Source organism: Penaeus japonicus, unplaced genomic scaffold (assembly GCF_977035675.1).
Source record: "Penaeus japonicus unplaced genomic scaffold, GWHDUDI00000001_assembly GWHDUDI00000001, whole genome shotgun sequence".
In the NCBI taxonomy this organism is placed as follows: Eukaryota; Metazoa; Arthropoda; class Malacostraca; order Decapoda; family Penaeidae; genus Penaeus; species Penaeus japonicus.
Window position 1 is genome coordinate 39,719,934 of NW_028234403.1, and position 11,777 is coordinate 39,731,710.

Genomic DNA, 11,777 nt, shown 5'->3' on the forward strand with positions numbered 1-11,777 from the left:
TCACCACATATAAACTGGAAAGGAAGAATTTGGAGCATTCATTGCAATTTATCATCAAGAACTAGTCCAAGATCTGACATAATTGAAGAGGTGTGGTGGAGATTTATTGGATTTTTCTGGTACCTGAAGTGCAGAGGATCTGCTATTGCTTGGTGCAATCTAATTGTAGATAATTACAAATTCAAACTAAGAATTTATTTTATTGTCATTTTCTTTCCTTTTGATTATGTAGTATACATAGTTACTAAATGTCAAATGTTGCATGTAAATTAGATTGCTTAAGGTCAAAGTTAATGATGGCATCTCATGGTTCAGCTTACGTAAGGATTTAGATTATTTCTATATTAACTCCCATTTCCATTCTCTCCATTCTGTATTCTGACAGTGCATTTCAAAACTTAAATGAAATAAAATGCAAAATTATCAGAATCAGATCTTTAGGTTATGGAAAATGAAGTTGAAAATGATGATTGTAGTTTGTATTATATGTATTTTATGTTGAAAAGGATAATTATATTTTGCATATTAATGTATATACCAATGCTGTTGTTGGGTGTTTCCAAAGCTTACTAACTCTGTTTATGTGGTATAGGAATGTAATGCTTATTATAATGTCTTGCAATGCAAGTTGTACGAACTTAAATACCCTTTTTCTTATCATTATATGTATATTTTTTGGTAAGAAAGTATCAAATGAAATATAAAATAATGATAAGCCTAACATGAATGAAAAACACAACCCTGGTTTAACCATCAGGTAATATAAGCATGCATATAAGCCACCACAAGAAAGAGAACATCACAGACTACTGATAACATAGCTGTAGCCACCAAATTTTGAGGAATTCCAGATTCATAGAAAGAAAGCCAAGCAGTACATTCTGAAAGAGAGAAATTTTTAGTACATCCAATGGACCAAGTTCATGCTGTATGTGTCCTACCTGAGATGCGCATGATGAAGGCACACCATTGAAAGGGCCATGGGAGCACCTTTATTCGGCTGTGCTTAGAGCATCAGCTGGTCTAAATAAAATCCTGAAAGTTTGTGATCAGATATATCTCCTTGTCAACTCAAACTCCTTCCAAAAATATATGAAAGATACCTTTTTTAACTCACCATATAATCCTTTTTTGTATTTTTTGTGACTGCTGTATGTCATTTGAGAAAAAAAATGTTTTAAACTCGATATGCCATTGAAAAATCTGAGTGCACAAGCCACTGCCCCTTTTATCAAAATTACCCCTTGAAATAAGTATTAGAAGTGCGAGGACAATGTTCTTTTTACCCATTGTCATTAATTCTGAACAAGCATCTTATTGATTTATAATGAAAATACATAAAAATAAGATCTAGGTTGACTGGAATGGTGTGACTTGAGAACTAGTGCCATCAGTGCCGAACATAGAGCTGTCTTCATTGTCATGATATGGATAGGTGCCATCCAGAATTCAGGCCCACCTTGTCATGGCATGTATAGATTTGTCATCATTAAGTGAAGATAATGCATGTAGGGAGAAAAAGAGATTCTCAAATTATTTTGGATTAAATTCACTGAGAAAACAAGTGTGAGATATGACAGACATACACTTTACAGGTTGTGACGAAAGTATGTGACAAGTTTGCAGATGTAATAGGTAATTTAAGAAGTAACATATACTTACAGGTTATACTAATATTTTCTATTTCCTTTCATTACTAGAGTTCTATAATGTATGGGGAAGATCTTGATCAGGTAAATTATTGTATTATGTACTGTTAGATGCTTTTTACTGTTTGCATGCATCCTGTGTAATGCTGCTGATGTAGGATCTAATAAATTACCAAAGTACATGTTGATAAAAGTAAATGTATTTTTATTATTTGTTCATGAATGTAATGATTCTATTTTGATGCAGTTGTTCCTGTTGTTATTTTTGTTTTTGTTTTGTATTTCTATCATTACTTTTATTTTAATTGTAATAATAAGTTTTATCATGAAATAAAGTCCAACAGAAATGATAACAAATGAAAAAAAATAACAAGATAAGACTATTACATATAGTAAGTTAAATCTTGTTTCATCAAAATTTCGTCTTTAGATTATATCAGTTTCTTGGGAGTTAAAAGCTTAGCTTTTTTAAACAAAACTCAATTTCTATTTAGTAAGTTTAAAGTTTTCATAAACAAAATATTTACCCCCTTTTGAAAACAAAACATTAGCTGTACACCATTATTTTCTCACATAGTCAAGGTATATCTACCATGAATACAGGATGTTGATTTACAAGACTTATAAAATGATAGTCTTCATAAAACACTTGAGCTTTACACCTAACCATCATTCAGCAGCAGTTGCTTGCATGTGTTTACCTCATAAATGGCTTTGATACAGGTAATTCTCTTTATCCAAATTGCATTAAGAAGTAACAGACCACCATCATTAATTTGTTACATTTATATCTTTGGGAATTTTAAACACTGGTATTCATTATTTTTTTATATATATATATATATATATATATATATATATATATATATATATATATGTATATATATATATATATATATATATATATATATATATATATATATATATAAATATATATACAGTTATCAAGGTGATTGTTAATTTTCCAAACAATCATCCCTTTCTTATACTGAGAAGCATACCTTTTTTTTTTTTTAAAGATCCCTATGTGTTATTTTATTTTATTTGTCTTTAAGTAAGGTTGAATGTGCGATAATGATACTAATCATTCCATGTTGTTTGCTTTTAGCTGTTTATTAACTCCTTTGCTAATGACTGTGCCTTTTGTATGCTGACTGTTTTTTTTTTAATAATGTTCTACTCTTAATTGTTGCTGCTTTTATGTGTTTCCAGTTTTCATTGTATGTCTTGATACTAACTCATATATTGGTGTTTCCCTTGTGTGATTTATTGTCAGTTTTGTGATAATGCAATTGTTTTTTTCTATGATAATGATGATTAGGAATATTGTTATTATTATTATCTTCATTATTCTCTTCATTATTGTTGTTATTATTATTATTATCATTATTATTATTATTATTATTATTATTGTTATCATTATTATTGCAAGAGGTGGATTGTCCTTTCATATTTCAGATGCTTATTATAATTTATTATAATGTGTGATAAAGTGTAGAACAAATATTTGTTATGTGTTAATCATTACGCTTCTTTTTCTTTCTTCTTCTTCTTCTTCTTCTTCTTCTTCGTCTTTTATTATTTACTGATTTCAATGGCTTAAGTGTTTAGTGTTACCCTGGGCCCCAATATAACTTGAGGGATTCGTGTCTTTTCAGAATTCATGTTGCAGTCAGCTGCTCACAGCTTCTCAGGAATGTGACTGTAGGATAGCAATGAAATCTCAATGAAATGACAATCACCTATTGTAAAGAAACGTTCATGTGTGACGTAGACTGCAAACTGATTGAATTATTTATTACAACTTTATTTCCACATGTTATGTTGCAAATACAAGATGGGCTAGTGATATTATTTTGGTGTTAGAGTATTCCATTATTGTAACATGTTTTCTTTTATATCACAAATATTGATAAGAAGGACAATAATGAATATGGTGACTGGTATATTATATACTGAATCAGAGTGAACCTTATTTTTTTATTTTTGCTTGAGATAGAGAAACAGCTACTTGCTGAATTGAAGTTTATATTTTTATATCCTTTTTTTGTTATTGATTTATCTCTTTTATGATTTTTTTTTTCTTTTTTTCTTTTTTTTTTTTCTTCAATAATATGTAATCCATTAGGGGAATATTATTTTAATGCATTTTATGGGATATTTTGTAAAATATGAAAGTAATGCCTCTTCAGATATCACTGACTTCTTTACCTGCTGTCATTCTTGTGCTTTTTATTGCTTCTTTTTCTCTTTGCTAGGTTTCTTTAATTTCTTCTAATTACTGCAGCTGCTATCTATATGTGTTAACCCACTCTGGACGGATGGTACAGTACTGTACCACTCATTCAAAAGCCCAGTGGCCGGGCGGCACAGTATTGTGCCAGCTATTCAATTGATTTAGGCCTAATAATTTAAACGCCCCGGCATTGTGACATTCAAGGCTAGAATTCCCCCGTCGTGGATGGGTTAATTATACTTCAGGCCTAAAGACTTCAATATGGAAGATTATTCTGCAATAGTTTCAGTAGCAACAAAGATAAGTTTCTGGTTGCTTTCAGAGCATATTGAACAGAAAGGGATCCACTTGTTTAGTGATTTGTTTTCTGTCTGTGAAAATGGGTAGTCGGTCTTTGTTTTTCTGTATTTTAGATTTTATCCAAAAACGTTTGAATTATTGCATTAGTTATTTGTGTCAAGGTGACTTCAGACCTACTTTATGCATGAGTATGAGTTAATTTAAGAGACAATTTCTTTCAGGTACCTCTTCTGGATAATGATGACACACTCGGCTTTGGAGAAGAAGATGAACCAAAAGGAAAACTCAAGTCAGTACTTATTTTATGTATTTATTTCTTCTTACTGTTAGTTAGTTTGTTTTTGTTTAAGATCTTTCTTTGATATATTTTGATGTATATTTTTGTATGTTATGTGTCGTCTGAAAGACATTTTTGATGCACGATATTCAGGAATTCTTTTGTATAATATATTGTATAGCAGAAAGAAAAGGGAGAGGGACGACATTAATGAAGCTTTTTCATTGCAGGCATCCAGTTGTTACACTTTTCCACCTGATTTTCCGAGTTTTGGCTCTGGTCGTTTATCTGTTTTGTGGATTGTACGGCAGTGGATTTATTGGTGCTTTTGTGACCATTGTCCTACTAGTTTCGATGGACTTTTGGACTGTAAAAAACATTACAGGTTAGTTTGTATATATAATTTTATTTTATTTGCCTCTAAATGACACACCATCTTACAGTCTGATGCAGAATTGGACTAAATAATCACTACTATCTAGTCTAATTCAATCCACACAAAAAATTATTTGTATTTTTGGACTTAACCCCTTAACAATGGGTAACAAGATACTATGTCTAGTGGTTTTCGGGTCAGACGCTGGGGACGAGATATTTAGTCAAGGCCAGCATGCCAGGTGATTGGGCGTACAGCGCTCAGCCGCGGCTAGTGTGGCCGAGAATCCCAAGGTGTTAGGCTTATGCATTATTCAACCATTTAGAGACAAAATATCCCCGTCGTTAATGGGTTAACTAGTCAAAATCTACATGACGGTTCTTGAAAATATTACAATCTATCGTAACACCTTCCAAACCCCTCCTTCAGTTCCTTTATTGTCTTTTCAGCCATTTCAGTTTCATTTTGTTTGGCATCCCATTTTGTCCCTAACTTTAGCATCTTTGATTTGCCTCTCAGTACAGGATCATTTGTAACACAATTCAAACTTGTTGTTTACATTGTCTTGCTAGTTTCATTATAGGATCAGTGAAAAATTATTATGTATAATTGTATTTTTTTTATATATTGTTAACCCATTCCCGCCGGGCTGTTTCGTCTTTTATGGCTTCAATGCCGGGGCTCTCGAACGCATAGGCCTAAATCAATTATATCATCGACGACGTATGACGGCACCCGCGCTATCATATTACATAATCGCCGTCTATGGCCGGCGCCTGGCGGTATTGGGTTAATTGAGTCATTCTAATGGATTTGATTGCCTGAAATTTTGTTACTCAATCATCAGTTGAAGTATTCATTAGATTATCATGTTATTGTTATGCAATATGATCATGATGATGAAATGTAGCATTCGTTACCAAAAGGTTTTACAACACGCTGAAAAGCATTTCAAGGCAAAGTATCAGGGTGGAAATCGGCACAACTGATGGCTTTGTGTTCAGTGGGTGTGATATTTGATAATGATCAAAATTGGTAGATGATGGGGGATAAATTTGATAGAAAAATTCAGAAGCAAAGGAAGGCAAATGAGTTTTATGAGAGCTTACGGATCTCTTGTGGCAGTGTTTCAGATGTCACCTGAGTTGGACTTGTTGTGATCTTACCCAGTCCACACAAGGAGTGTTGTTCTGAAATACTAGAATGTGGTATCCAACTCTGTCAACATAGGTTATCACTAGAAGGTGGAGTTCTTTGGTTTCCATTGGATAACCAAGTCAGAGGTTGAGCTATTGAAAGCTTTTTATGATCAAGTAGAGTAATCTTCCTTCCTTTCTTACTTATGTCTTTCTGTAATCCATGATGTGTCATGCAGGTAAATGTAGTTTTGAGGACTTTCAAATATGTAGCTACTGTGCTAGATTTTTCCACCTTCCATTGTTCTCTGGGCCGCTGCCAAGATAAATTGTGTATAGTACATCCACCTCTGAAGGATTAGCTATTAGTCTATGGCACAATGCTGACATAAACATTCTCATGCAAATGAGCAGAGAAAATATTTTTAAGAATTGTACATGGCCAGAATAAACAGTGTTCTGAGTGTTCTGTAAATCATTATTTGCAGGCGAAAAACATAAACTTTGTGTGTTAGTTTAGTAGCTTTGTCAAAAAAAATTGATACAGTATAGGTATTTTTAACATCAAACATTGCCAGTGTCAAGTTTCAGTGAAACATCATTTGACATTTGCAATGCCTGGAAAGTTACACAAATGTATATTATATGTATATTACACACATCCATACATAGATCCATGTGTATATATATTTACACAAACTATGTAATAGGTTCCCATTTAAACAAGTTTCTCTAGGGATCAAATGATTTATACCATATGTCCAGTCATGTGTGTTTTTTTGTTTGTTTTTTTATTCCTTTTCTAATGTAGAGTGATTCCTTTCGCAGGGCGTCTCATGGTTGGACTACGATGGTGGAACTATATTGATGATGAAGGCAAGAGTCATTGGGTATTTGAAGCCAGAAAGGTAAATTTCAAGATTATGGCTCCGATCATAAGAGAATTTTAAAGGTTTGATGCTTAAGAATAAATATATACACAGTGATTTTATATTGTGTTTGATTTAGCTGAGTTCAGATTCAGTACTGTTCATTTTTGCCAATTTTTTCACCATCTAGTAGATTTTTAAGACATTTTCAATGCAGATTGAATTATTAACATGAGATTGAATTGAACATTAGTAATTAATTCTAGTGAAGAATATGTCCATAACATGCGTTTGCCTGATGTTAGGGTGGTCTTCAGGGTCGAGTGTCGCCAGTTGAAGTGCGGGTCTTCTGGGCAACTCTTGTGGCCTTCCCGGTTCTGTGGTCCATCCTCTTCCTCATTGCAATCTTCTCGTTCAAGTTCAAGTGGGCTGTAAGTAAAAGCGATGTACATTTATGTTTTGTTTGTTTATATTACATAAGCGCCTTGGATTATACTGTATTTTTGTTCGTGTCCATTGACATTAGTATGATTATTATTCATCTACCTTTGTTCAGTAATATTTATGTAATTGTCAGGATGATTCTTTTGATATGAAATTAGTTGTCTGATATTCTGCAGTTTGGTGTTAAATAGATTCATTTATACATTACATATATAAATGGTTGTGCATTTATACATGTTATGTGGGGTTTTGTTTTATTTTACATTTTTTTCACATGCAGATGGCTCTACTATTGCCCAGTCACCAAGGAAGCAATTACTAGGCTCCCCTGACCTTGCATGTATACGCTGTTCCTTTAATTTCCAAGAAGAATGTAATAGAAATTTAAAAAAAAGATAAAAATCTTGAAAATTCAAAGAATGTGGGGTTAACAGGGAAGGTCAGGTAAGCTTCTTGATTGACTCCTTGGTATTTTATTGTATGTGAAGTCATCTTTGTGTAAAGAAAATTAATAAAACAAAACCATAGTAGACATTGCATGTTCCTAGCATCAGTGGGCTAAGTAGTAGTATCTCATTTACTGAGTCCTCTGGAACTGCAAAGATTTTTGATGGAATGAAAAGTATGTAAGTCTGTATTTTTTGCAGAGCTTATATGGAGTGGAAGATTTGACTTCTAAGTCTGGATTTAATCTTAAGAGAAAGAAATAAATCATTTGGTTATATTTATGAACCATACTGAATATATAGAAGGAAAGGTTTGATAGAAGCTCCTTATAATCATTTATGAGTGAGTATGAGAACGTGCATTATGCTTGCTTGTTTGGATGAATTAGGTTTATAGGCTTCCATTCTGGTTGAATATTAACCTACTCACGAGGGGGGCATTCCAGCCTTGCATGTCACAATGCCGGGGCTTTCGAACGCTTAGGCCTAAATCAATTAAATGACTGGCACCATATGGTGCCACCCGGCCACCGGGCCCTTGAATGAGTGGTACCGTAGTGTACCACCCGTCCAGAGAGGGTTAAGGTTGATGGATTAATTACAGAAAGAAGGGATAAGAAATAATTTCAATAAGGAGTTATATTTTTAGTAGAAAGCAGAAAAAAAGGAGATATCAGGATCTGTTGACAAGGTTTTACTGGAAGAGGGCCTAATATTCATTGGTATAATCCAGATTACTGAAGGAAGTGTATGAAGTGAATACCAACAAAGGACTTACAGTTTGCAGAATTAGGAAGATAGCCCAATGAAAGCACCAAAACTGCTGACAATGCCTGAAATGTTGCTTAACCCATTGTGGACATGTGTCATTACATACACAATGGCTCTCATCAAGTATTATTGCAGTCACAGCACTCACAGTTTCAACTACAGCATTCGAGAGTCAGCCTATACCCATGTTTTGTGATGGAATTAAGGGTAAATGTTTGTTGGGCAAGTTTGTGCTGCCAGGAAAGCAGAGAAGATATTTTTCCCATCCCTCAAAAATCTAGCCAGTGCCCACAGCATCAGAAGTATCCTGTCCTTACTGCTTGAGGTGTCCACTCACAATATTTAGGAGCTCAGAGGAAGGAAGAGCAGTTGCAAAGTGAACCGAGCAAGAAATTAACTAGGAAAATCATAGAATATCAGATATTGAGAATATATGATTTTTGTTAAATGTAGGTAATTGTAGTAATGACATTGTAAAGAATTATTTTCTGAAAACACTTTTTAGCTGATAGAAATGAGAGGTCTGAATTTTTAAACTGAAACAAAGTTATACACTATTACCAAATGCTTTGTGATGTGATTTAGACCCTAGATATTTCTTATTGAGATATCATGCTTTTAATCAGTTTTACTGAGATTTACTGTTGAAATTCAACATTTTAATTAGCCTCATTCGTTATTTTGTATTTTTTTCTCCATATCCTCTAATTTTCAACTAGTAGTAGGTATTTGGTAGTCCTAGATTTAGTAAAAGTTGAGTAAGGTTGTAAAAAAAGGAATAAAATCGACTTGATAATTTCATTGCACAAGATATGTATTTGACACATTTCAAATTTGATTTAATTCTGAATGAGGTATCATAGTCTCATAGAAATAATTATAGATACCTCAAATATTGTATTTCCACCAAAATATAACTAATCATGCCTTGGCCCATGGGCAGGCCACTCATAAGTCTATAACAATACATCAGCATCTATTTGCCGACAAACCATTCACTTCGATGGTGGTGACAAGAAGGAGTGGTCGTCTGATTTTTTTGTGTTCTGAGGAACTAAAGATATTTGCTCTATGGTTTATCTAAGAATTTATTTCATTCATTTGCAATTTAGGTTATAGAAAAATAAAGGAGAAAAGAAAACAAACTTCATAGGTTCTTATTTTTCAGGTTATTGTTTTGATTGCCCTTACATTGAGTGGAAGCAACATGTATGGATACATCCGCTGCAAACTTGGGAAGTCTGATAGTCTTACAGAATCAATGAAAAGTATGGCCACAGGACTAGTGCAGAAGCAGATGCTCGGTAGTGTAAGTATTTATAGAAATTATTTATAGAAAAATGAAAGCTTCATGATATATAAATGATCTTCCTATCAAAGTAAGAATATTGAAACACTTACTACAAAGCTGTATTACAAGAAAATTACGTAAACAATAATGTGCTTCCATTGAATTTTTAATGTTTTTTTTTAGCAATGTTTATTTTTACAATTTGAAAATAACTTGTACTATCTTTGCCATTTATACATATAGCAGAGGAAAAGCTATTAGATACATGTAATACATATTTACCACTTTGTTTTTCAGGTAACCAACATGTTTGCCCGTACACCCCCAACCAATGCTCCAAGTAGTACTGTTTAGTGGAGGATTACATAACCCATCAAATCTCATTATTGGTGTGTAATTTTTATATGAATCATTAATATTTAACTCCTCTACTTGTATTAGTATTGGTAGAAGTAAAGTAATTAGTATTTTCACAGTTTTTCAATGAGATTTTCAGTGTCAAACTATGTTATCAGATTGTTAAGACACGCCGTTAAATATTTATTTAACAAGGAGGTGAATAAAATATATTTAAGAATCTGGAATGGTTTGATTATATAATATACAATGAACAAACGACTTTTCTTTATGTCTGTATATGTATATTCTAGTGGTATCTATTTATTACTGTAAACTGACTGTCATAATCTGAAGAAGTGCCTCTCTTTTAAATTATTGATTTACTTTCTGTCATTTCATAGTTTATGAAAGAGGAATCGGTTATTGCCTTGTCTATTGCCAAAAATGTGTGATTATAGCTTTCATTCCATGTATATATTTTATCTCTATCATATACTGTCTTTCTCTGGATGTATGATAAGAAACTTTGTTTAGTTTAAAAAAAAGATTAGGCACAAAGATAAAGAAATTGAACTGCACAATATTTTGGTTTGGAAACACGCAACCATTTCATCGTTCATATTTCAATCTGTGGAAGTCTTGATTTGGTTTTATATTTGTATATGGAAAATGTGTGTGTGTGTGCGTGTGTGTGTGAGGGAACTCCAGCATTACTCCACATTATTAATATTATTATTATTATTATGTGTTATTTGTGAAAAAGGTGTGAGTCTGAATAACTTAACAGTGCAAGAAATGTGATTAATGCACTTTGAAAAAAATCAAATGTAATTCAAAATACATTAATAATATTGCTTGCATTGTGATGTTATCATTCTCATCTATGTCCTTATCTGTTGATATCATTTTTTATCATTATTTGCTTGCCATTTTTGTCATTTATTTATTTCCGTTTTTATTTGTTTACAGTATTTACTGGTATGCATGGATCCCCTGTGCAGCACTTTCTTTATTTGTTACTATAAATCTTTATTGTCACTGGTGATCTTCAGGAGTGCACCTTTTCAAATATATTTTTAGTATGTAAATCAGATAAATTATATGTGATTTAAAATGGCTTCCAAAACAACACAGTCTTTTATTAACCCTAGTGATTGTATGATTCATTTACATATCTGATTATTTCTAGATAGGTAATACTTAGTAGAACTCTTAACCCATTGCAGAAAGGCCTATTTAATTGATGCTGGACTGCCATTTAGAAGGTTTGGTGTAATGAGGAAGACTAGAGCTTTGCCACACAACTGGCCAACTCTTCTCATTTGTACATTTATATATTGAAAATCTTTACCATTTTTTTCATTGTAGGTACTGATATGGCTTTTACATTGTTCATAGGAATAATTCTTGTAGTTTATTCTTTTAGTCTAAATAAGAAAGGATATACACTACATTCAGTGTAATGTCACAATTACAAATTTATGGAAGAAAAACAAAGTTTAGCAAAACGTTTTCTTCATTGCAACAAAGAAAAGAACAAAATATTTCCAACTATACTGACCAGTTTTCCTCAGTGACACCTTCTATACCTGCATATAGTCAAAAATGCCTCCATCTGCAATGGGTGAAGACAGATCGTAATG

General features: G+C 32.6%; 1 protein-coding gene across 4 annotated transcripts in view; it reads left to right on the forward strand.

Annotated features, from left to right (window-relative positions):
* Positions 1-11,263, forward strand: part of LOC147472535 (putative Golgi apparatus membrane protein-like protein CG5021) — a 13,488-nt gene extending 2,225 nt beyond the window's left edge. The window contains exons 2-8 of one of the 4 annotated variants that reach the window (XM_086540142.1): positions 1,701-1,733; positions 4,407-4,474; positions 4,693-4,847; positions 6,803-6,882; positions 7,161-7,274; positions 9,673-9,813; positions 10,093-11,263. In XM_086540142.1, coding sequence (XP_086396268.1) covers positions 1,701-1,733; positions 4,407-4,474; positions 4,693-4,847; positions 6,803-6,882; positions 7,161-7,274; positions 9,673-9,813; positions 10,093-10,149 — 648 coding nt within the window. In that variant the 3' untranslated portion in view covers positions 10,150-11,263. Of the gene's footprint in view, positions 1-1,700; positions 1,734-4,406; positions 4,475-4,692; positions 4,848-6,802; positions 6,883-7,148; positions 7,275-9,672; positions 9,814-10,092 lie in introns of all 4 variants that reach the window. The other 3 variants (XM_086540138.1, XM_086540154.1, XM_086540149.1) reach the window with 3 other exon arrangements.
* Positions 11,264-11,777: the final 514 nt, after the last annotated feature.